This window comes from Malaclemys terrapin, chromosome 4 (genome assembly GCF_027887155.1).
Source record: "Malaclemys terrapin pileata isolate rMalTer1 chromosome 4, rMalTer1.hap1, whole genome shotgun sequence".
NCBI classification, from domain to species: Eukaryota; Metazoa; Chordata; order Testudines; family Emydidae; genus Malaclemys; species Malaclemys terrapin.
This window is the reverse complement of record NC_071508.1, coordinates 110753243-110779454: the sequence shown is the minus strand read 5'-3', so window position 1 is coordinate 110779454 and position 26212 is coordinate 110753243. Positions and strand designations below refer to the sequence as shown.

Sequence of the window (26212 nt, the reverse complement as noted above, 5' to 3'; positions counted from 1 at the left end):
TCAAAAAGTAAAAGCTTTGTAACCATTAAAACAAAATATCAACATCACATGTCAAAATATACAAAATAAATAGCCTTCCAGCAAACCCAATACGTTCTCACGCAGGATTTCTCTCACTTTGTCATGGGTCTGCAGCTGTGGGAGGGAGGCCATTTTATTTAGGGAGACATTTGTTGTTGTCTTTTTTGGTGCTTTTAGAGTGAGTGAGTGAGCTGGTGCCATTGTCAGCCACGGACAGGTCCCAGCAGGCATGGAACATAACGGTACAGCTATGCTGAGGTGTTTAATGTCTATTTTGCTTCAGTCTTCACTAAAAAGGTTAATGGTGACCAGATACTAAATGCAATTAATATTAACAACAAGGGGAAAGGAATGCAAACCAAAATCAGGGAGGAACACATTAAAGACGATTTAGATAAGTTAGACGTATTCAAATCAGCAAGGCCTGATTAAATTCATATGAAGCTGTTTAAAGAACTAGCTGAAGCAATCTCGAAACCATTAGCAACTATCTCTTAGGGTTACCATACGTCCTCTTTTTCCCGGACATGTCCGGCTTTTCGGCACTCAAACCCCCATCCGGGGGGAATTGACAAAAAGCCGAACATGTCCGGGAAAATGGCGGCTCTGCTCCTCCCCTGACTCTTTGGCTCTGTTTAAGAGCCGAGCTGCCCGAGCGCTATGGGCTTCGGGCAGCCCCCTTGCCTCCGGACCCCAGCCGCCGGCCGGGCACTTCCCCTCCCGGGCTCCGGCGGCGCAAGGTCTGGAGGCATGGGGGCTGCCCGAAGCTGGTAGCGCTGGGGCTGCTCGGCTCTTAAACAGAGCTGAAGAGTCAGGGGAGGAGCAGAGCCTCCGGCCACGGAGGCTCTGCTCCTCCCCGACTCTTTGGCTCTGTTTAAGAGCCGGGCTGCCCGAGCGCTACCAGCTTCGGGCAGCCCCCATGCCTCCGGACCCTGCACCGCCGGAGCCCAGGAGGGGAAGTGCCCGGCTGGGGCCGCAGGGTCCGGAGGCAAGGGGGCTGCCCGAAGCCCAAGCGCTATCGGCTTCACGGTTTGCTGGGCAGCCTCCAGACCCTGCGCCCCCGGCTGGGCACTTCCCCTCCCGGGCTCCAGCTGCGCTGGGGAAGCGCCAGCCGGGGGCGCAGGGTCTGGGGGCTGCCCGGCAAACCATGAAGCCGATAGCGCTTGGGCAGCCCTTTCCGCGTGGCTGGAGTGGGAGGGAGGAGGGGGCGGAGTTAGGGCAGGAAAGGGGCGGAGTTGGGGCGGGGTTGGGGGTGGGGAAATGGGCGGGGGCAGGGCCCGTGGAGGGTCCTCTTTTTTTATTTATTAGATATGGTAACCCTATATCTCTGAGAACTCCTGGAGGATAGGTGGGTCCCAGAAGACTGGAGAAGGGGAAACATAGTACCTATCTTTAAAAAGAGGAACAGAGAGGACCTGGGGAATTATAGACCAGTCAGCCTAACTTTGATACCTGGAAAGATACTGGAACAAATTATTAAACAATCAAGTTGTAAGCACCTGGAGGATAACAAGGTGATAAGCAATAGCCAGCATGGATTTGTCACAAACAAATCATGCCAAACCAACCTAATTTACTTCTTTGTCAGGGTTCCTAACTTAGTGGATGGGAGTGAAGCAGTAGTTGTGATATATCTTGATTTCAGTAAGACTTTTGACATGGTCCCGCATGACATTCTCATAAGCAAACTAGGAAATTGTGGTGCAGATGAACTTACTATAAGGTGGGCGCATAACTGGTTGAAAGACTGTACTCAAAGAGTAGTTATCAATGGTTTGCTGTCAGACTTGGGGGGGCGTATCTGGTGGAGTCCTGCAGAGATCAGTACTGGGTCTATTCAATATATTAATGATTTGGATGATGGAGTGGAGAGTGTGCTTATGAAATTTGCAGAATGACACTAAGCTGAAAGGGGTTGCAAGCACTTTAGAGGACAGGATTAGAATTCAAAATGATCTTGACAAATTGGAGAATTGGTCTGAATTCAACAAGATTAAATTAAATAAAGACAAGTGCAAAGTACTTCAGTTAGGAAGGAAAAATCAAATGCACAGCTACAAAATGGGGAATAACTAGCTAGGTGGTCATATGGTCATACTGCTTAAAGGGATCTGGGGGTTACAGTGGATCACAAATTGAATATGAGTCAACAATATGATACAGTTGTGAAAAAGATGAATATCATTCTGGGGTGCATTAACAGGAGTGTTGTATGTGGAAGGTAATTGTCCTGCTCTCCTTGGCACTGGTGAGGCCTCAGCTAGAGTACGGTGTCCAGTTCTGGGTGCCACAAATAGGAGAGAGTCCAGAGGAGAGCAATAAAAATAAGAGATTTAGAAACTTGACCTATGAGGGAAGTTTAAAAAAATCTGGGTATGTTTAGTTTTGAGAAAAGAAGACTGATGAAGGGACCTGATAAGTCTTCAAATATGTTAAGGGCTGTTATAAAGAGGATGGTGATCCATTGTTCTCCATGTCTACTGGTGGTAGGACAAGACATAATGGACTTAAACTGTAACAAGGGACATTTAGGTTAGATATTAGGAAAAAACGTTCTATTTATAAGTGTAGTTAAACTCTGGAATAGACTTCCAAGGGAGGTTGTGGAATCCAGTGATGGGGATTCAGAGGTTTTTGAAAACAGGCTGAACAAACCCCTACCAGGGACAGTCTAGGATTAGTTAGTCCTGCCACAGTGCAGGGGGCTGGTTTTGATGACTTCTTGAGGTCCCTTTCAGCCCTACATTTCTATGAGTCTATCTACAGGAGCAGTATGCCTGCGCTTAAGAGTCTCAAAATTGGACCAGAAGAGAAGGGAGGCTTAAGTGGTATTGAAGGAATGTGCAGATGAACGCTTGTGTCCTGTAAAGTCAGTAAAAGTTTTACTAGAGCTCTGGGACCAGCAGCTGGATCCACTGTTCATACATGGTAATGGCAGCTTCTTAACAAGGTACCAGTTTGCCCCAGTACTGAGAAAAAACATACACTACGGTTTCCAGAGGTAAAAGACATGGGATTTTGGTAATGAGCCTTGAGCCAATGGGAAAGGATGAGACCTTGTAGGCCGAGGTCCCTACCCACCTTTCTGCATCCTCAGAGCCAGCTGAGTCCTGGGGGGAGGCTGAGGAGAGCCTACCCCGAGTGTCTGGCTTCATTTTGTTGCTGCATCCAGATCGATTCAGAGTCTGAGAAAGGGGAAGTTTCTGGTCTGTGAGCAGCTTGAGGCTTCCCAAGCCTAGCAGCTCCTTTCAGTCCCTGTAGACGTGGATGTTGCTGTGATGGAGCTGTCTGTACTGCTCTGGTGCTTTAGTGGAAAATCAGAGGCTGCGAAGCATTACAGAGAGGGAAGTGATTCCCTGGCTCACCCCCTGCAGCGTGGAGCTGGGAGTGTGTCTGGCCGAAGGGCTGAGCAGATGGACAGGGCTGATACCGCGGAGGATGTTGGTGTTATAAGACAGAGGTGAATCTGCCTGTTGTTCTGGCAGATTGTCAGGAGCTGAGTGTGACTCAGCCACTGTCCTGGCTCAGGGTTGCTCTCTTGGAGCTGTTTGCACAGACTCTGGCCTGAAGAAGCCAGGATGAAATTACCAGTACCTTAGTGGGGTGTCTCTTTAGAAGGTCCTTACTCTGTGGCCCTGTATGGGGAAGGCCACATGGCCCATCAACAGGCAGTGATTTTGTGTGGGGGTCTGTGGTCCTTGGCCTTGACAGATCTATCTGAACTGAAGGAGCCAGTTGAGTGTTCACTGTCATACTGACTGCAGAGTGCTGGTCCCATGTGTGGTTAATACTTTCTCCCCATGCTGTCCAGTAACCACTCTCGCCACTCAGTACCTCCTGCTGGTTCCGCTTGCTGCTCTTGTTTAGGTGTTGATTAGGCAGATGGTGAGGCAACATGGACTAAAATGCCAGCAATACCCATGTGGTACTTGGCTCTACAAACCTTCACACGAGCTCTCCAAAGGCCTGGCCTAGATCATCAAGTGAATGAAGAGCTGGATGGAAGCTGAATCCATAAAAGACAGAGGTGATTGTGATACTTTGACCCACAGTGCCTGGTGTGAGTCACTGCCACTTGCTTACAGTGTGAGAGAGCCTTGCCTGTGCCCCCAGGGGAAGCCCTCCCCACTTACTGGCTGCTGGCAACACAAGTGCTCTCCTCTGGGCTCCATAAGTCTGCTCTTTTCCAATGCAAGCTAGCAAATTACACACCCTACTTTTTTACACTCGAGTGCCCAATCACTTATCTTCTGGAAACCTCCAATGGTCACTGTTCTGCTGCCTCCAGGGAAGCAGTGAGCCCCAGTTCCCTCTTTTCACCTTAGTTCAACACTCTTTACCTCAAGGCACTTAGAGGTGTCTATAGTAAAACTAAATGGATGTTTACTTAACAGGGCTTGAGACAGGGATTCAAACAAAAACAAGAATGAGGGTTTAGAAACACAAGGTTACAAGTAAAAGAAAAACAAAATGCAATCTGTAGCCTATGCTTGTTAACAAGTTACTTCCCTATCTGATAAGGTATTTCTCTCCGAGTGGTTAGTTCTTACAGCGCTTGTCCAGTTTGGAAAGCTGGGGTCCACCTTTTATGAGGCTCCCCCCGGCAGAGTCTCACTTCTGTAGTGGCTAATAACTTGTGCTCTTTCTTCATCTTTTACATAGTTACAGACTATTGTCTCTTACCTCTGGGGGTGCCCTATTTCAGAGATTTTTCTTGGGGTTCTTTTGTCTCTGTAAATCCTCAAGCCTCCACCAGGCTCAGACTGTAAACAAAGTGTTGTCTCCACAGATGTTCACCGCTCTCAATGTAGATTGAATTAGCCCTGAGACCTGTCTCACTCAGGAGACAAGTTTTGCTTCAACAGTTTTGAACCCCAATATCCCACATGTTATGTAACTCTACAGTTATTTCCTGTGCAAACATCTCGCAATACCCATGACAATCAGCTAGTTCTTAGCTTTCAGCAGAGGCCCCTGCCGGTGAAATATTGAAGAAGCTGGTTGGACACTTGTGTATGCCTGTGTCACACTGATGTGGTGGGGAGAGGGGAAGCACTTGGAGGAATTTTCCACCTCTATAACATTGCCCCACTGAGGGCATCTACCCTCAGACTATTAAGATAGGCCACAGCCTCGGATTCCTCACAGCTTCTGGATACCCAAATAACTGTGGTCATGAAAAATGCTCCCTTCTATCTCCAGCTGTTGAGAAGACTAAACCACCTTCTGTCAGATGCAGACTTAGTTTTGGTGGTCCAGGCTTGGTCTTGTAATTCCCTATATCTCGTGATAAAATTGCTGACCTTTAAAAGAGCTGTAATTAGTTCAGAAAGTAGCAGCCTGACTGCTCAGCAACACCAGCCTCCAGGAGCCTATCAGCGCAGTACTCCGCTCTCTGTGCTGGCTTGCCGCAGAATGGAGGGTCAGATTCAGGGGTTCAGTCCTCAACCTTAAAACTTTTCATGGGATGGATCCAAGTTGCCTTGTCTATGCAGGAGACAGAGCTTTCTCAGGGGCTGGTCCAAGACTGGAACAAATGCCCCAGGAACCAAGGACCTTCACAAACCTCACTCTTTCCTCTCCAAGTGTAAGGCACACTTCTTTGACCTGCCTTCTCTAATATAAGCACAGAGCAGCATGTACCTAAGGGGAGGGAAATGACCACCAGCACAACCCTACCAAAACAAAACACTACTTCATACACAATTCTCCTCTTGGGAGAGGGCGAGAGAGTGAACCAGTATAGATGTTAGCCACCTCACTTAATGCAGTATATCCAGGAAGGTGCTCAGAGGCTACAGTGACAAGATGGAATAAGAACCTCTATAGAATACCCGAGAGACCAGTTCTCCCTGTGTTTTTATTTCCTGCAGTGACAACCACGTTCCACTGGTGCGGTGAAGCCATCACCCTTAGGAGTGAAACTCCTGTGTACAGGAAACTTAGGCTAGGTCTACACTACGGGGGGCATGGGGGGGTCGACCTAAGATATGCAACTTCAGCTACGTGAATAGCATAGCTGAAGTTGCGTATTTTAGGTTGACTTACCTAGATGTGAGGACGGCGGCGAGTCGACCGCTGCCGCTCCGCCGTCGACTCCGCTTCCGCCTCTTGCCGCGGTGGATTTCCGGAGTCGACGGCAGAGCGATCAGGGATCGATTTTATCGCGTCTTCACTAGACGTGATAAGTCGATCCCCAATAGATCGATTGCTACCCGCAGATCCGGCGGGTAGTGAAGACGTGCCCTTAGCTTTGTCAGCAACTGGCCATTGGATCTGGATCCCAGGAGAGATCAGGATGAGCACAAATATCAGCACCTTCAGAGCAGAATGCCATTGCCACTTTGACCCTGCCTTCCCATAATAACACTGCAAACATTAGCCAGGTGCTCAGATATCACTGTGATGGGTTCCCTAAAACAACTCAGAAGGAGGGAGGCTGTCCCCGGAGGCTGCGTGCTGTTTCTGTCACACATGCTGGGCCTGAATGGAGAGTGCTGTCAGCAGCCCTGACAGATGAAGAACAGGGAAACCAGCTGCTTGGCAGCCAGTCCCATTTTGTAAAGGAAGAGACCATTGCCTCTAGGCAGAGGCTCCAAGCTGCAAAGAGCTGTGCTGGCCATGTGCCTGGCTGGAAGTGTGGAAATGAATAACACAGTGCTGAGGGATTCTGAAGGATTGCATGAGGCTAAGGCCCTGGGGCTTTCACTGTCTCACTGCATAATCCCGGGGGTTGTCCCATCCTCCTAAGCTTCCAGGCCTGTCCCTTGAACAGGTGTGGGCATGGACAGTGGTTGCACAAGCTCCGCAATTGCCTCTCAACCCCTACTCTGGCCCAATGCAGCCCCAGCTAGCAGCGAGAGGGTATGTCACTATTTTCAGCCATTAGTCTCACTGCTGGGACATTCAGCAAGGGGGGGCGGGGAGGGGGGAATGTGGTTTTTGTGATTCGGACCACTGGGAACTGGACTGAGACTCAACTCCTGTCACGTATCCAGGGACACCAAGTGGCTGCGAGAGGGTGATGATTTCTAGCCACTACAGACTCAGGCTGCATTTAAACAGATGAACTCCAGATGAAAGGTTCTATTCCTCAACCTCTCTGAGCCAGTCAGCCCCCTGGCTTGGGGCTAGATTGTAGCTGGAGCTCTAAAGGTGAAAAGCTCTTTCCTGTTCCCCGACCTTGAACCTGAACCAGCCAGTGAGCCTGACAGGGGGCTGGATTGGAACTGGCAAACAGAGCTGGAAAAAGACTCCTTGCTGATTGCTTTTTGTGACTCCCGCAGCGGACGGACGTGTTACCTAGCTTAATGTACAAATCCTGGAATGCATCTGCCTATAATGGAACCAAATAAACAAGTTAATTCAAAGCAAATCAACATCCCCCCTGCCATGCACAGACACAGATCCTTCTCTGTAAACAGGATCCTAGCTGGCTGCCTTTTCCCCATCACTTTTCATGCAGGCCGTCTTGTTCCATTTTTATTTGCCTTTTGCAGGATAGGTGCTGCCCCCATGTGATGAGCACATCTAACCAACTTTTATTCCTAATAGCAACGTTCATCTCTTTTTTCGAAAAGCCCATTTATATGGGTGTTTTTAACTACACAAATTGATGTTTCTGAAAATCCCTGGAGTTGTCCCTCAAAACAAGAGGTCAGATGCCGGACAGAGGAAAGAGCATGGGCACCCCCTACTTGTGGCACATGTGCTTCCTCCCTCAAGGATGATAGGTGCTCAGGATGTTTTGAAGTACAGGTGCTGTGGTTTCTGTTAGCTCATGTCACTGGCCTTCTCCTCGGTGCTGCTACCCAGAGAGCCCCTGCTGCCCAGGGCTGAAATTGTTCTACGACGAACCTATTACCAAGGCAGTGGGTGTTGTCATGCTTGCTTCATGAGACCTCAGAGCGTCCCTTCTTTTGGATGCTTCCATATATACAGCAGAAGCTTTTAGAGTTCTTGCCATTGTGTGTGAGGCTCCCAGGAAGTTATATCCGTCACATGGCCTCCAGCTCTTCCCTTGTCAGCAAGCTGGCCTTAATGGAAACACATGGCCTCATCTCAATGACACTTTTGAGAGCTGTGGGAACATTGGATGGTCTTTTCCAAAAAGGGCTGTGTTAGCAAATTGGGGGTATTCATAGCTGTGTGCAGAACGTCTGAGATCTGCAGGCTAGTCATGCCATGGCTTCTGTGGGAGGTCAGGGCTGGGTAGGACTGTATGAATTTCTCATGGGAGATGCTGGGAGAGACTGATGGGGAGCACTAAAAGAATGGCGAAAATGCATATTTGTGCAGATGTGTCAAAAAAAAACAGCTGAGGGAAAGATTGCAAAAACAAACTGCTTGGAAGGGCCAGCGTGTTGGTGTCTTGATATAGACTCAGTCCTGGCTGGTCTTCTACTGTCTGTATGCCACTGGCTGCTCCTCACCATGGGAGAGTCTAGTTGGCCGCAGCTTTCTTGAGCGCTGTACTCACATAGGGCTCCCAACTTCACTGTTGCTCTCTGTATGAAATGAGATGGAGGCAAGAAGCCGAGCCTAGATTGGATGTTAAGGGAAGTGCTGGCTGTGCCATTGGATGTGGGGACTGGATGTTGCGGGACCCCAACTTGGCTTCATATTTCATCACCCAGTGCTCATGGAAAGAACAAATTGTATTTGTTTATGTAAATTTATGAAAACCAGATCCTAGCAGTGCTCAGCCCGAGTGCTGGGAGCCCCTCGTGGATCTGGAAACTCACAATCTTTAAAAAATCACATTAAGCTACTTAAAGGGAAATAAAATCTGGATGTGGGCCTTTGTGCTGCTTCAAGAAAAAGGCCTAAAATTTGTTGTTAAAAGATTTTTTTTTTTATTTTTACCATAGAAATTCATTAGAGGTTTTGTCTGTCCTGAAAGATGCAATGGCCTTGTCTCTTTCTAGTCTTTTTCCCTAAAATTTCCCATTATTGACGCTTCTGGTGAGTTGCACCAGTGGTAGCAATGTTGGCAGCTGTAGCGTAGACAAGACTCTCAGGGCTGTTGGCATTTTACCACTGTGTCAACTATGTTGTGCTTTTAAAACACTGAGGCTCTCAAAATTACTAACACCAGGGGAGGGGAACCTAGTAGACAAGGCTTTGGTCATCTGTTTCCCCCAGGGGTTTGGGCTGAAATGGAGACACCCAGTTAGGTATTTCCTCATACTGTGAATGCTGTCACCCATGTCTCCTCCTGAACCCTCCTAGTGGCCTCTTGCACACAAACAAGAGAGCATTTGCTCCTAATCAAGCTCTGGGTCCTTCTGAAATGAAACCACTTCAAAGCAAGTCCATCTATTCTTGCTAAGGACCACAGCCTTGGTAACAACACCTCATTGTCAACCACAGCCACAGGCTTCATAGCATCAGCACAGATGTGCTGCCTTCATCCATAGCCAGGAGGAGATCACTGACCAACACTACTAGTTCAGTTTCTGTCCCTTACCCAGGTCTAAGCCTAGATAGATCATCTCAGGGCAATCTGAAGATTGCAGATATTGCCACAAGAATCCTCAAGAATCTTTCTTCAGAGATTAGATACCTGTCAATAGCAGGCAAGATTATTAGCATCAAGAGTTGGTTTCTTGCGTTAAGGTCTCACCAGAGCCTCCTGGAGGTCACCTGGCACTGACATTCTCTGTGAACAAAGGGCCCACTGTCTCCCTGCTGGCCTTTACCAGCCCAGAGGGAGCTGGTTCCATTACACAGGTAGTGACCTGAAGCACCCCAGTGCCTTTTTGACCACAGCTACACTTTGAGCAGAGGTTTTCATTGGCTTGGCTATAGTGATGCCCTGGTCTCCTTCCTGAATGGTTACAGTTAACTCAGAACCCAGCAATGTGTGTGAGTAATTAAAATGACTACTTCTGATCTGCATTAATTTGCATTACTCAACACTGAACCCCATCTGCCCTGGTGCTGCCCATTCATCTACCTTTGTGAGGTCTCTGAGGAGTTTCTCACCATCCTCTGTAGTCTTGAATAACCTAAGTAATTCTGAGTTATCTACAAATGCTGCTGCCTCTTTGTTCATTTCCTTTCCCAGATCACTGATAAATATATTTAAACAACAGTCCCAGCATAGAACCTTGGGGCACCCCACTGTTAAGCCTTTGCCATGCTGAAAATTGACCAATTATTCTGACTCTGTTCTCTGTCAGCCAGTTTCTGGTCTGTGACAGAATCTTAACCTCTCACTTTGTGACTAGTCAGTTTAATGGCCTCTTGTGAGGAACTTTGTCAAAGTCTTTATGAAAGTCCAGATAAACTGTGTTAACCAGCTCTCTGTTAGCCACTCTTTTGCTTACATGCTCATGGAATTCTAGCAGCTTAGAGAGGCATGCCTTTTCTTTACAGAGGCCCTGCCGTTTTTCCCTATCATGTCCACCTCTGCAATTTACAAATCTATTTTTAATTACCGACTCAGCCAGTTTACAAGGTACTGATGTAAAGCTCACTGGTTTGTAATTCATTGGATCACCCCTAGTGGGTTTTTTTTAAAGATCAGTATAGCATTTGCTACACTTGTCTTCAGCCCTCCCAGTATAGAAGCTGATTTTAACGAAAGAATGCATATTTTCATTAGCAACTCAGTCACTTCATTCTCCAGTTCCTGCAAAAAACCCTCCTGGGCGAACGCCATCTGGGCCTGCAGACTTCTGGCTTTATAATAAATCTGTTTCTTCATAGATTCATAGAGTTTAAGTCCAGAATGGACCATTAGATCATCTAGTCTGACATCTTGTACACCACAGGCCATCAAATTTCACCAAGTTACTCCTATATTGAGCCAAATAAATTGTGTTTGACTAAAACATATCTTCCAGAAAGGCATTCGGTCTTGATTTGAAGACACAGAATATGCAGAATGTGTCACTTCCTTGGTAGTTTCTTTACAACAGTTTGATCACTGTTTAAAATGTTGTGCCTTATTATTCCTAACTTTGTCTGGCTTCAGCTTCCAGCCATTGGTTCTTGTTATGCCTTTCTCCAATAAATGTAAGTACCCTTTGGTACCTGGCATCTTCTCCCCATGAAGGTACTTATATACTGTAATCAAGTCATATGCTGACAACGGCAGCATGTTCCTGGTCGGTTGGTGCTGTTGGTCACCAGAGGGGAGCCAGGAGCCAGCATGACAGCATAGGGTTGTGACAGGAGCGGTGGGAGATGTTAACCCAAGAGCTGCTGAACGCAAGAAGCTCTGTGCTGGGGACCAGAATGCCTCTGCGATGGGCAGTAAGGAGCATGGCCTTGGAAGTTGGGAACAGCTTTGTACTCTCCTTGCTTGGCTTCTGCAAAATGCCAAAACCCATGAAGAAAGTTTCCTCCAAAGCTGTAAATGCACTAATAAATAAATAAAGATATCCCATCTCCTAGAACTGGAAGGGACCTTGAAAGGTCATCAAGTCCAGCCCCCTGCCTTCATGAGCAGGACCAAGTACTGATTTTGCCCCAGATCCCTAAGTGGCCCCCTCAAGGATTGAACTCACAACCCTGGGTTTAGCAGGCCAATGCTCAAACCACTGAGCTATCCCTCCCCCCCTAGTGGGAGTTTGTTCCCTGTAAAGTTTCCCTCATTCATGACTTTTATGGGCTCTGTGTTTTGTTTATTTCCTTGGCCCAGCTTCTCTCCTGGCTGAGTCTCTGGTCTCGTCAGTGCCCAGGACTCAGATAGGGTTGAGGACTCATTCCCCAAGGAAGCTCCCATAATGAGAGGAACTTACATAGAGCCACTTGTGTCTGGAGTGAGAAGGGTAGATAAGAGGAACTATAGAACTTTCTTCCATCAGCATGGTCTCATCTGATATAGGCACTCCCCACTGTAGTGATGGAGCTGGTTCCCAGAGGCTCAGGGCTTTCCTTGTGCTAGGAGAGAATTGCTTTATTTCATGAATGATTTATCAGAGGGTGAGAGATTCGTACTGGCATAACCCAGCCAGGCTGCACAAATGGTATGTATGACTGCAAACCCCCTCCTGGGATCAGGCTGCAGATGCCCCAGGATGCCACCTCACCTGACTCCGTACCATTCATCAAACGGATGCAGGCGTTTGTATATTAGTCCCAACTTGGATTCCTTATTGGAATGGTTCCCTTTTTTACAAGACAGAAGAGAGATCAGGCTGGCCTAAGCAGCAGACTGACCAGCTCTAGAGGCAGCTCCATTCTTCCTAGCAGATTTTGGGCTGCTCTTCTGCATAGCTATCTCCAGAGCAATTAATTTAAAACAGGCGCAAGCTAGAACATCAGTTGTAACAATGTGCCATTTTTTGTCTGTTTGCAGGAGCTGGCATGTGCAAGTGTGACTGACTCAAAGATCACTAACCCCTGGGCTGCTGGATTAAACTCTAGTACAACTCATATTATCCCACAGGACTGAATCTGTTCCCTGCAACAGTCCTACTGAGGCAGGGTTGCTTATTTGCTCTGCTACTGTGAGTGAGCCGTATAGTGCTATGTGTGCCTCTGCACAGACGCTCCAGCACACAGGTCTTAGGTCCAGAGAACTGTTTATCTGGAGCACATGGGATGAGAGGAACTGGGTCTCATGTCTGGTGCCCATCTGGTTGCTGTGGTATGGTCTTCCATTCCTCTGCTGGGCATTGGACAGACAGGCAGGCAGGCAGACAGAAGGACCTGCATAGGGCTGGCACTGCAGGCAGAGAGGAAAGTGAATAAGAGGCTGGGAGCAGCTGTTGCCTCTCCTTGCACGTTTCCCAGACTGGCTTTCTTAATTACTCTGAGCAGGTTCATCACCTGGCTGTATGGTATTGGGGCATGGTGAATGGTTCCAGCATCATCTCTACTTCAGGTGTCCCCTATGTTCATGGCATTCAAGCTGAGTGCACCAGGAAAGGAAGGGGGTCATCTCTGAGCATGGCCATGTGGGCAACAGGCTTTGTGTGACTGCCCGGGTGCTTGTGTGCCCAGGAAGGGGATTTCTTTGACTGTTGCAGCCCATCAGGTTCAGTTCAGTCTGCAACCTCAGCACTACTACAATCCATGCTGCAGCCTTCCTCATGCCGCTGCAGTTTGCTCATCTCCTGGGGCCATGCTACCCCTGCCCAGGGCCTGCAGGGACTCTGCAGCCCCCTGGTACTCACAGCAGCTGCATGCGAAGTGGGGAAAGAAGCCATTGTGCCCCCTGGGTTTGGTGCCTTTATACTGAGATGTTTCCCAGGGAAGGTGAGTGCAGCCTGCCTAATTAGCATCCAAACATTTGTTTAGTGACAGAACCAGACTCTGTATTATCCTGGAGGGTGACGGGCTGATATGACATGCTGAGTTCTGAGCCAGGAAGCCCTGTGGAAGATGCATCAGGAGAGGCACCGGGAGGTCGCTAACATTGTGGTGAAATGGCAGGGTGGGCAGTGGTCTGGAGGGGGTGAAGAGCAGGCGTTGCTCACCCTGACTGGCAGACAGGAGGCTGGGGTTTCGAGCATAGCAGTGCGGGTTCATATAGAACACACAGGGTGCAGCTGCAGGAGCATGGCATGGTCATTGTAGCAAATATTCTTTTCCATAGGACTCAAGGAAGAATCGGCTCCCCCGTCTCCCAGCACACTGGGTCTTCACGCACTGTCCGGCGCTACCCAGCTGGTAATACTCAGCTAACGTCCAATGCTCTACCCAATGGGAATGGGCATGAACAGACCAGCTCTGGACCACACGCAGCCTATCAAGAGCATACGCTGTCTCTCTGGGGTAAGACCTACTGGGCTGCCAGTATCTCTCAAGGGCCTCCTTGGGAGGGGCTGCATTTGCTGATGACACCAAAATGATAATCAGAGGGGTAAAAAATACACAGGAGGCTCAGACCATCTGCCTAGCACCTCGCAGAGTGGAGGGGCTGCAGGCAATACACTGGGATTCAGCTCTAGAGAGTGAGTGGAAAGTCCAACCCCAAAGAGAGGGAAGTAAGCAGCACGGAGAGAAACCTAGGGGTGGAGGAGGAGTCTGCGGTGAACAGCAAGTGCAGGAGATGGTTTGGGTGACAGGATATCAGCAAATGGAGCCTATACTCCTAAGGGCACAAAAACCAATAACGGGTGCATGCATGTGTGTGAACCGAGAGGGGGCATAATGCTGCTCACACTGCTCTGGAGCCAGCAGTAACCTGGGATGGTGTTGCAGCTCTAAAGAGAGAGAGAAAGCAAGTACGAATGCTGCAGGGATTGGCAAAGCCCCATTGCAAAAGGATGGACTGAGGAAGCAAAGTGCAGACGGTAAGGAAGAGAGAAGGTTTGGGGGAATATGATAAATGCTCCCAGAGATAGTAACTTGGGATGAGAATTTCACACTCCGGACATTGGCTGAGTCAATTCTCTCTCAGTATAATCGGAGAGCAGGGATGCAGCAATTCTCTGCCCCCTGATTTGGCTGTGGATGTCTGATTTGTATAACCTACATGTGGTTTTCTCTTGGCTGGCCCCCATAGGCCTTGTAAGGTGCAGAGAGGCAAGGCTGCTAGAGACAGCTTGTATGAGATTGCCAGGAGAGAACCCCACCCTGACGCACCTAGGGAGGGTTCAGAGTGCCCTTTGCAGCTCCTAAATGGGGGCTCTCCTGTGGGCCTCCTGAGATGTGGGGTACAGACTGTTCAGGTGGCATCTAGCCAAATAGCTTCGGATTGTGGGCTGGCTGTTGCCCATTTGTTGCCAGCCGGCAGAGCATGCCAGGCCTGGAGAGAGAGCCTGCTCCTTTTTCTGGTTTGAATAGTTTAACTATTTTTTTTCTATCTTTAAAAACAAACACCTAGGAAATTCTTCACAGAAAACGCTGTTAAGAAAACGAGAAGAGTGCACGGTGAAATGTCTGGAAGTCAGCAAATGCCACAGTTAGGGCTTGACTACATGGGGAGATTTACCGGTATAATTATACCTGTACATTTGTACTGTATGACCCCCTGTGGGGATGCTCTTATTCCATTATGAGTGGCCTTTTCCCAGTTTAGTTTATACTGCTTCTAAAGTGACATTAGCTAAATCCGAAAAAGGCCAAGAAACAATGGCCAGAATCGCAGAACAATTTAGACGCCTGGGCAGAGAATGACTCCCTCTCCCCACAGTTATAGCAGAGCAATGGTCCAATCAGAGAGAGTGTGCAGCAGTGCACTGCCACAGCTGCCCTGGTGCCTGGCCTGCCATGTGCAAGTCCTGCAGTTAGGGTGCAGATGCTCCTGGGGCTTGGCTGTGCTGCTTCCATTCTGCATTGGCCTTTTCCTTCACAGGGGCCAACCTGACAGAGAAAATCCGAAAGATAAAGATTGTCTTCACCCCCACAATCTGCAAACAGACATGCCGGAGCGGCCGCTGCTACAACAGCTGTGAGAAAGGGGACACCACCACCCTGTACAGCCAGGGGGGCCAGACCCATGACCCCAAGTCTGGCTTCCGCATCTGTGAGTATCCCAGGGCTCCAGCCTCCTCCCTGCCTGGGCTCCTCCTCCTGTCTCAACAGGCCCTACAGACTCGGGCCATGGCTTCTCCCTGTGCTCAGAAGAATGTCTCACTCTCCTAATCCAGAGCTATTTCATCTTCTCTGGGGGCTGACCTCACACACACACCCCCATTCCCTCCCCTGGGAGGGGGAACCTCATCTCCACCCTACTCCTCCCATTCTGGGGTGGGGGAGAACGGATTTCAGTCAGAGCCGCAGACAGGCCTCACAGTCTCGCTCCCAGTCAGGGCCAGCTTGCTGCTTTCATTGGCATCCAGGCTTGGGGCTGCCTTTCATCACCTAATTTCATCCCACTCTCTCCTTTCACTCATGCGGCAGCCAGGAGAGCTGGCTTCAGGTTGTGAGTTGTTTCAGTGACCGGGGCTGCTGAAATCTTTCCTCTCGTTTCCTGGATGGTGGGATTGCCTGGGAATTTTCTGTGCCATCTAGTGAGTTGGGCAGGCTGTCTGCCCCTCACACCAGGGATCCACTCAGGCACTGGCTCCCTGGGTGGTGGGATAGGGCTTTTCATTTGCTAGCCTCGGGGATCCCATGGGGTGAGATGAGCTGTTTCAGAAGCACTAGAGTCGCTCCAAAACCAGGGGAGTTTGAGAGAAGCCCTGGCAGAGGTGGGGACTGAGCCAAGCGGGTGGTTTGTGTGAATTGCCCCAACACAGCTGGGTGTCTCCTCCCAAAGACTGATTGAGTGGTCCCAAAATCTCCTGACTAGTGACTGATCTCTTAGTGGGGTTCTTGGAGAATGGTGGGTGCCCATCTGCAGGGCTGGCTCCAGCTTTTTTGCCCCCCCAAGTGGCGAAGAGAAAAAAAAAAAAAAAAGAAGCCGCGATCGGCAGCACTTTGGCGGCTGCTCTACCGCGTCACTTCATTCTTCGGCGGCAATTCAGCAGCCGGACTGAGGGACCCACTGCCGAATTGCCGCCGAAGACCCAGACGTGCCGCCCCTTTTCATTGGCTGCCCCAAGCACCTGCTTCATGCGCTGGTGCCTGGAGCCGGCCCGGCCCATCTGCCAGGCACACAGATTCACCCCAAGTCTAACAGGTCACCAGGGGACCTGAGGCAGGAGAGAGGTTGATTTGTTCGGAAACCTCAGGCACCTAACTCTTATTAGGATAGGCCCTGGGTCATCTGCTTCAATCCTGCCCTGTGATGAGGACTGAAAGGAGTCACTTGGGGTGTCATTTGCAGATGCTTTCCTGAAGCTGTGCAGGCAAATGACTCTTGATTCCCTTCTGATTCCTCCATTCCATCCCAGTACTGTATCAGCTTCTGCAGACACGGGACAGGCCCAGAGAGAGGCTTCAAACTCAGAGTCCTCTGCCTGTTCCATGTCCATTGAGCTCCCCTGCCCCTTGGTTTGTGAAGAGTAACCCCCGCCCAACCAGGTTTCTTGGAAACTCTGATGCTGAGGGCAGGGATGCTGAGGGCATGCTAACACCTCACTGACTCCACTGTGTGCTGTTACATTAGCTGCCAACCACCTCTAAGAGATCCTGCTGGTGCCAGCAGTATCACCCTGGCTCTATGGGGCTTTGCAGCAGAGTGTGTGTGTGTCTCTCACCAGCCACAGTGACAAAGCCCAAGGGAGAGCAGATCTTCCTCAGCATCTGACTGAAAGAGACTCACTTCATTCTGAGCTAAGCTAGGGTCTGTGGTTTCTCCTCTTGCTCTCTGCTGGTTAGAGTGACCCTCAGTGCGAATCCTAGGCTGCCACCAGGCTGCTTTTAAGAAATGAGGTGCCTGCTGCTGAGCTGGGCCTGCTGCTTGGTTATTGCAAGGCTGCTGCCAGGCCAAGCCGCTCGTCTGGGATCCCAGGGCTGATGCTGGGCCGCTCCCCAGCCAGAGGGAGTAGCTAGGCTCCTCTGTTAAGCTGGTCTCTCTTTGCCTTACAGATTTCTGCCAGATCCCCTGCATGAACGGAGGACGCTGCATAGGCAGGGATGAGTGCTGGTGCCCGTCTAACTCCACAGGGAAGTTTTGCCACCTCCCAGTTCCAAAGCTGGAAAAAAAACAAGTGGGAAGAGTCCCAAAGACCCTGGCCAGCGGCTCCATGAAGCAGTCCATGTACACGCTGCCTCTGTCCAACCAGCTCGGTGAGCGCGGGCCTGGGCCACCCACCCTTTCGGGCTGCCTGCATGTGTGGTTTAGAGAGCAGCCCTGGCTGGATATCTGGGCCCAACTACCCTCCAGAGGATGGGCTTGCAAAGCTAGTGCCAGGCTGCTTGTGCCCTGGAGACTAGAACATTTCTGGACAGGGGTGTGTGGAATTCATGGGGCAGGGGAGGGAGGGCTCTGGTCTGGGAGATAATAGGGGGAAGAAGCAGTGGGGCTAGCTCTGGGGTCAGTGGAAGAAGGAGGTAAGGGGTTGGTCCCTGTGACAGTGGATCCCTTAACCCTGACACACACTCTGCACTTTGGACAGCCCCCTCCCTTGCACTCACCCCACATTCCACACGTGAAGTAGGGGATAGAGTGATTGTTATTAGATTAAAATATTGTGCCTGTCCTTCCCCCAAGCCTGGTGCCAGTTTCCTCCCAGGAAGCCCATGACCTCCCCACCTTGCTGCAAAACCCTCCAGGTCTCTCTCATGCCCATGAGTGAGAACACACCTCTGAGCAGGTCTAGGTATCTTGGTGTTCCAGCGCCCTCACCCTCTCCTCTCCGGACCAGTCAGTTATTAGATCATGGGCTCTCTGGGAGGGTCTGGGAAGGGGTGCAGGCGCCCAAATGTGCGTGTGGGAGCTTGTTGCGAGCACATGGTGACAAGGCCGTATGAGTGCGCGTGCAGATGAGCAAGTCCTGAGTGTGCAAGGCCTCAGCCACCCAGAGGCAGCAGGATCTGAGTGCTGTGCCTTTTTTACGCTGTGAGAAGCACCTACAGGAATGAAACCCTACTGCTCTGTTGAGGCAATGCTCGGGGTAGGAATTTCAATGCTTGGCTGTCAGGGAATCCCAGAGTTCAGGTGCCCACAGTGCCATGGGCGCAGCCACAAGGCTGAAGTCAGTGGGAGCTGGGCATGTGCCTCTAAGTATAGTCTGTGCGAAGGCTGCCATGGGAACACTGGACCCTCCTGGCTCGTGCATATAACCCCTACCCCCACCGTAGCATGGCATTAACCCAGAGTGTTGCACTTAAGCACTGTCCTGTGGGTTCTTGACGAGCTTGTCTCAGGTTGCACAGGAAGGCTCTTCGGGGTTTGCCCAGCTGGGAGACTAGGCAGACATTTTCCTTCATGACACAGGTTTTCTCTGGATTTCCCAGTGCAGTCGTCCCAGAGTGGCCTCAGCAGTCAGTGTCCCCTCCACAGTGACTCACTGGCAAACGAGGAGCTGCTCCCAGTGCCAAGTAGGTCACCTGGGCAAGCGTAGCTGAATTGTCAGTGTTGGTCTAAACTCATCTTCCAGCTTCCTTAAATCCTTCCCTGGTGAACGTCCACATCAAGCACCCTCCAGAGGCCACTGTGCAGATCCACCAGGTGGCCAGGGTGAGGGGAGACTCGGGCCAATCGGAGGAGAACAGTGTGGAGGCTGTACTCCAGTCTCAGCTACCCACTGGGCCACAGTACAGCTACAGCAATGGGAACAGCAACAGCATCACCACAGAGAGTGGCCAGCAGCAGCGGCCCCCGGAGCTTATGGGGAGATGTTTCCGGGAGACACTGCATGGACAGGTAAGGGCTGCACCTGCCCTGCTTTGGGGGAGGTGGTGAGTGGAGCAGTGAGTGTGTGTGAACATGACTGCAGTCCGTGTGGCGCAGTGCGTATGAGGCATGCTGGTATGCAGGCTGTGCATACAGAGTGCAGCGCACTTGAGTGGTTCACATGCTGCATCCGTGTGCTATGTGTGCAGCTGCAGTGATGTAGTGCCTGCATGTGACCCAAAGTCGGAAAAAGAGGGCATGCCAGTGGGACCTGGGGTCGCTGCCTGGACCCCGTCGTACCCTGTGCCTGTGTTGCTCAGCCCTGACACCTCTCACATACAGCCTCCTTTGAATAGGTGCCCTACTTATAGAAACATTTACAACAAGACTGTCTGATTACTGGGTAGGAAACGTAGGAAAGTTCCCCTCAATCTCACACAGTAAGTGAAAGTCTGATTTTCATGGTCTATTGCCTTCCTGTGCATCTTGGTCAGAACTAGGGAAGCAAATGCCCCTGGCGAGTTGTCTAGCCCTTCCCCTGCACTGACTGGATTTTATTATTTTGCTTTTCCCCATTGGAGATTTCTGGCCCCCAGTCTAACACCTGTGAATTCCCAGGGGCGAGCTCTGAGTGAGACCTATAGTCTGATGGACCAGGACTCTTCCTTCTCCCCCAGCACCATGAATACAGCCCTTGCTCTCAGTCTATTCCTGGTACCTTTCCCGTCATTTGCTCTTTTCCATCCAAGACATTTTTAGCTGGATTTAATTCTCAGCAATTTCCTAAAGCAAAAATAAATGAGATCAGGCCCCAAACATTTGACATGTGAATGCGGGGCTGGAAAAGCCCCATTCAGCTGTGTGAAGATGGAGAGCTCTCTAAACCCAACCTCAGTCCCAGGGGGCTCTCCCTCTGAGCGGCCAAGTTAAAGGAGGCCCCGTTAGAGATACGATGGTGCTCTCCTGGGACCCATAAATCTACGGAGGGGAACTCTGCAGTGGGAAGAGGGGCCGCGCTTGCTGGGAACATGCCTTGTGTAACTGGAGCTGTGGCCGAGCAGCCTGGGTGACGGCGAGGAGTCCAGGCAGGAAGTATTTGTCTCTTCTGTCTGTGTCTGAAGCAGAGGTGATTGGAATGTGAGCACTGGGCATGTGGCCATGTGTCAGATGGATGGGGGCCAGATTTGGCCTGTGGGCTGCGACATCTCAACTCTAGTGGGGAAGCCTGTAATCCAGAGGGGGAAAGAGACTCGTTAAGCAAACAAAAGCATCTTATCACAAGCTCCCCATGTGGGCTGGAACTGTGCACCCATCTCGCTGGGTAATCCCTGGGTGGCTCAGAGCAGGCACTGGCCTTATCCCGGGCTTTGCTGGGTGATCATCTCTGGGTCATGCTCTGCTCTGTCTAGCACCCTCAGCCCCTCCAAGGGGGCAGTCACAGGGAGGCTCGTGTTTTTCTGTCTGCTAGACTGTTTACTGTCTTAAACTGTGTCCCTGGCCCTGCTCTATTCCTGCAGGGAGCTTTGCTGTGACGGCTGTGTTAGTGTCTAGCACGAGGCAGTCATCCCCTGTGCTGGCTCTGCTCCCCTCCTCTGCAGTGAGCCATGGCTTTATTCCTCCTCATTGCCCCTCTCATCCTACACCACCTCCCACGCTGCCCTCCCTTGGATACTCTTGCCCTGGAAAGGTGGAGGGGCTGGGAATGGTGCATGGCATAGTCCCACTCTGAGAATCCTGATGCCTCCTCTTCTCCTCCATTTCAGTGTGCTAACCCACTGGCGGGCCTGGCCAAGTTTGAGGATTGCTGTGGCAGTGTGGGGCTCTTCTGGGGGTTGAACCGGTGCATCCCATGTCCCCCGAGACCAGGTAAGTGCTGCTCCAAGGAAAACTTTAAAGGGGACAGTCCATGGCTTCTCAGTACCAGAGCTGAGCTTTCTCCACACACACTACAGAAGGCAGGGGATCCAGAGAGAACAGAGGGCTGCTCCGATCAGCTGAGGAAGCACAAGGCCCCTCTCATTTCAGGCCTCTTGGAATGTAGGTGTCCTTTGCTGAAGGTCTCTGGGAAGGAGGTGTCTTGGGTGATGCTTGCCCTCTCCAGCCTCAGCCCACGCGCCGGGAGGAGCGGTTTGGTTTGGGCGCTGGCTTGGAGCCCAGCACTTTCCCCACAAACCGCCTCTGTAAAAGTTCAATGCAGCCAGTGGCTCGCTCCGTGCCAGATACATTAGGAGGGAGAAACAGAAAAACAACGGCCGAGGTTTTAGGAGGTGCAGCCCTAGATTAGCCGAGGAGGCTGCAGACTCAGCTGATAGAGTTACGGGCCTGCTCTAGGCCCAGCGCGGGCTTGGCAGGGGCTCTGGAAATAACACTACATCAAACAATTGGCAGGAGTGTGCTTGGAGTCCGTTCCAGGGACACAAGAATCCAGCTCAGGTTTTTTTTTCTCCCAAGAGCTGAGCAGACTTATGCAGTACAGTTATAGAGGAATCCTCAGCATAGGCGAGGACCTTGGGCCCTCACTGTGGAGCTCATTCCTTGGGGTGCTGTGGTTTCTGGAAGGGCCCCCAACCCGGGGGAAGGAAGTGGGAGTTTCCCATGGACGGGTGACTCCTGCACTGTTCAGGACTGCTGCCCTCTCTCTGCGGAAACACGGAGTTACCAGCAGGTAGTCTTGGCAGCTTGGTGAGATGGGCTTAGTGTTGTGCCCCCATGCTGCTTGTGGGATGGTGGATGGGGCTTGGTGCTTGCCCCCCGCCCCCATCCTCAGTGGGACAGGGCCTGGGGCTTGCCTCTCCCCTTTTGTCATGATGGGGCCCAGTGCTCCAGGACAGGGGCTGGTGTCATCCCCCCTGCTTGGCAGATTCAGGGCCAGTAAGATGGTCCTGGCACTCCCTGAGTGGAGGTCAGGTTTCAGTCCCATAGTGGGGTGAGTGTGTGAAGCCGGCGTGCAGTCTTGGGAGGGGATTATTGCATTGGAAAGGAGAGTCTCATGTGACCAAATAGCTGCTGCCAGTAACCACTCAAACCTGTGCGCAGCCAGCCAGGTCTGCCCCTGCCTCCCAGGCTCCTTCCATCCCAGCTGTGGTTAAGCAGCTAGAGAGTTTGCCAGGGGAGATCGTCCGGGGCTGCTGAGGTCTCTACAGCCCTCTCCACCTATTCCCTGCCTGAGCCTTGCTGGATGGCAGGGACACCCTCTCTCCAGGCTCAGTGAAGTGCCATGCCAGCATTGGAGTCACAGGTGCTAAGTCCCTGCTCTTAGCATGTCTGTGTCAGGCTGCAGCCCTCCCCACAGACCCAGTGTGGCTTTACGAGAGCAGGGAGCCTGTGCCCTAAGATTCCTTATTAGGATTAGACCAGCCTCTGTTCAGAGCCCCCATAAGAGACCCCTGCCGCTTCTGGGCAGGACAGGCTTCGTTCCCCCTATCACGGTGATCTCGCAGCAGGCAGTGCGCTGGCCCCGGAGCAGGGCCGGGTCCAGGCACCAGCTTCTCAAGCAGGTGCTTTGGGCGGCCGCTCCGGAGAGGGTATTCGGTCCAGGTATTTGGCGGCAATTCGACGGACGGTCCCTCACTCCGCCTGGGAGCGAAGGACCTCCCGCGGAATTGCCGCCGCAGATCGCGATCGCGGCTTTTGTTTTGTTTTGTTTTGGCTGCTTGGGGCGGCCAAAACCCTGGCGCTGGCCCTGCCCCGGAGGCACCGTCAGCCCGATAGATAGAGCAAGGAATGGAAGCCTGGTGGTGGAGCTGGCCAGGCCAGCGTGGTGTGAGCGGTCCTGAGTGCTGTGGAACTGAGGTCAGAGGGGGTGGGCTTATTTGCAGGGCTGAAGCCAGACTAGAATGGCCCTGGGGTACCTAGTGTGGGGAGCTGGGAGAAGAGGATATTCTCTGGTATTTGGTGAGAAAGGCGAGCTGGCTGTGGGTTAGTCCTTTGAGTGCAGTGAGTGCTGTCCTGTGCCAGCTGTGCTGTGGAGTGCAGTAGGCACAGCGCTGCTGAGTTCATGCCTACTCGCCTCAGCCAGACATGGGGCTCGCGCCTGCCTCCCCTCCCTTCACCTCGTCTGTCCATGCTCGGCACTGTAGTATCAGAGCACCACCTCCTCCCTACTGCTTCCCTCCCCCCCTCCATGGGGACTAGCAGAAATAGACCCCTGAGAGCTGGACAACGGGAGTAAAGGGGAACAGTTACATGGAACAGGATTGTTGGCACCTTCAGGCAGTGCCTTGAGTCAGGCCCACCTCCTGCTTGCATGCATTTACTTAGTAATTTAGATCTTTCTGTCTTCCCTGTGCCGCCTGTTGCTGGGATGATATTTGTCTGAGACGCTTGACTGGTTTCTCCTCAGTCACGGGCCATGCTAGCTGGAGCCGTGTTCCCTGAAACATGGACTAGGGCCTCAGCATCTTGGCACCAACGTTAAACTGAGGTGCTCTGAATTGCTGTGACCCCCTTGCCCTGTGGGACTCTGCTGTGGCCCCGCTTCTTGCTGCCTGTTTCTCTCTCCTGGCCCCGATCTGCTCCAAGGGACGAGCATGAGCATGTGCGCTATGCGAAGGATCACATGGTTGATGGGTTCAGTACAAACAAGGAAATGTACCATAAAGGCATTCTACGCACACACTTTCTCCCCCCCTGAATCCCCGTATTTGGTTTCTAGTGATCCTCCATAAACTCCAGCTCCATAACGACTGTCTTCACACCCTTCCCATCCCCATGTTCTCTGTGCACATCCTCCATTTCCCCTTTCTCTCTGCTCCCTTTATTCAGAGCAGGGCTGTACATGGCATCTTCATTGGGCTACCAATGGCTGTAAGAACTTTCCACCTCCCTGCCCCTCGCCAGGCGCTGGTATCCCATACCAGTGAATTCTACAAGTGTGCAGCCCAGCAGCTGTCGTCCCCTCCCCCCTGACTTAGACCCCTGGAACTCAGAGAACCGCATGGAGTAGGGGGACACAAATTCCATAGACTTTCAAGGGGCTGGATAGGGTGCCGCACTTCAACTGTGCATGGCAGGTGGATGTCAGTGAGAGAATCCCAGGTTACTAATGTGTGTTGAGTTTATCACTCAGGAGGGCACAGAGTGCCCCAATCCCTGCGTGGGAAGTCTTGGCCATCAATGGCAGTAGGGACCAGACAGACATCCCATAGGAAGCAGGCTTCACTGCTGCAAACACGAAATCTCCACCCGTGCTCTTAGCAGATAGCTGGGGAGGGCGCTAGCTTGTTATAAATAACCATTAACTCCCAGTGGCTCCCAATTCCATGGCTTGCCGCACTATGTCCCTGCAGCAGCTGGGGCTCAGGGGAGCGTGACGCTGGTTCAGATGGCTGTTTGTCTGTTGATTGAGCTCAGACGGATGGATGCCTGTCTGGCTTTCATCAGATTAATTCCATGTGGACGTGAAAGTCGACAGCAAAGAATGCATCCCCCATCTTCTTCCTTCCCATGCCACCAGGAAATCCCGGCCTCAGTCCCTGGCTTTGGGCTACAGTCTCCCCTTGGGAGGCCATGAGGCCCTTGTGTACATTGGCAGAAATTCAGGTTAGCTGGAGAGGCCCAGAGCTTCCATTTTGCTCTCTCATTCTGTGCAAGTCTCTGTCTCTGTTGAATCCGTCCTTGCTTTGCTGCTCCTTAAATGGCCCTACATGGTGGAGACCACATGGTGTGAGAACAGCCAGACAGCTGCCACGTGCTGGGGCTGGTGCAGGGGGAAGGCTGCACTGCTCCGAATGAGGACAGTACCACTGAATTGCTGATGTGCTTTTCCCTGGAATGTGCTCTCAGCATCTGATGCCAGAGCTCAGACAGAAATGAGTCTGGGGCACAGGTTCCTCTTCCACATTCTCATCTCTCTCCTGGAGGCACCAAGTCCCAGAACCTCTCTTCACCCCCAGCTTTGCTCCATATCTCCTCTCCTCAGGGCTCTCAGCATCTATGGATGCTCCTTTCTCCACCCAAGGTGCTGGTATAAAGAGGCCTTCAACCAGCAGAGACTCCACATCCCATGTTCAGAGCCCAGCTGTTTCTTTCAGACTCAGACCTGGGCCCTGCACATTGTTCATATTGTCGGGCTGTAGCTCATTGACCTGGTCAGCCACATGCATAGCAATGGTGCGTCCTGCTCACATACCGCTTTCTTCTGGCACTGGGGATTTCCAAGAAAGCTCCCCTCTGTGCCCTCCTGTCCTGGGGAGCTGTGCACCAGAACCCAGTCTCGACAGCTCTTGGAATTTCAAGCATTCCAGCAACCAGAGACGGAAATGGCAGAAATTAGCTCAGCGTAAACACTTACAAATGTACGGCAGGGCAGCCAGGCGAGAGCTAGACAAATGAAGAACTTGTTTGGATTGACTTGCTGCCTGAGACACTGGATTATTAGTTGAGTCTGGAGACAGCCGGACGTCTCTGCTGACTTGCCGCTTTTATATTAGGTACACATTAGTGTGTGGGAAACATCAGAGAATCGGATGGAACCAAGGCCGACAGCTCTCTGAACTCGCCTGCCATGCCCATCCTGCCCTGACCAGCCCCTGCTGCTGTTCTTCATTCACCTAGCACCAGCAGCGGTATGGGCACTTCATACACCACATCTATGTCCAGTAGAGGCTGGGGCTGGGATGTGCCCAGGTGGGGTGCATTTTACTCCAGCGGGGGAGCAGGCCCACAGCTTTCATTTGCATGTGTGATTTTCAGTTTGTCCACACTCTGTTGTGGGGGGACACGGATTTCCAGGCCTCCTGGAAGAGGTGTGTTTGAGAAGGAACCTGGAAGAGGAGGGCTGAGGTGTGGCAGAGGCACAGGGAGTGGCTTTTGCCCACGTTAAGTTGATGGTAAGACATCCAGGAAGAGAAGTCGGAGACAGGCTGAGACATGGGATTGGGTCTGGGGATATGTCAGGAGTGGTGAGGTAGATCTGTGAGTAACTGGTATACTGAGGGTAATTAAAGCTGTGTGAGTGGATGAGATGATCCAGAGAAAGGGTGTGAAGGGATCAGAGGATGGGGCCAAGCATGGAGCCCAGTGGGAGCCACTTGCAAAGTGGGAGGTGGGAAGGAGGATCCCCTG

General features: G+C 51.5%; 1 protein-coding gene across 2 annotated transcripts in view; it reads left to right on the top strand.

The window, feature by feature from the left end:
* The window catches only part of LTBP2 (latent transforming growth factor beta binding protein 2), a 117848-nt gene that overhangs the window by 37529 nt on the left and 54107 nt on the right, over positions 1 to 26212 (top strand). For both annotated transcript variants that reach the window (XM_054024878.1, XM_054024876.1), the window contains exons 4-8: positions 13574 to 13752; positions 15278 to 15448; positions 17398 to 17598; positions 18912 to 19177; positions 20911 to 21013. In XM_054024878.1, coding sequence (XP_053880853.1) covers positions 13574 to 13752; positions 15278 to 15448; positions 17398 to 17598; positions 18912 to 19177; positions 20911 to 21013 — 920 coding nt within the window. The remainder of the gene's footprint in view (positions 1 to 13573; positions 13753 to 15277; positions 15449 to 17397; positions 17599 to 18911; positions 19178 to 20910; positions 21014 to 26212) is intronic.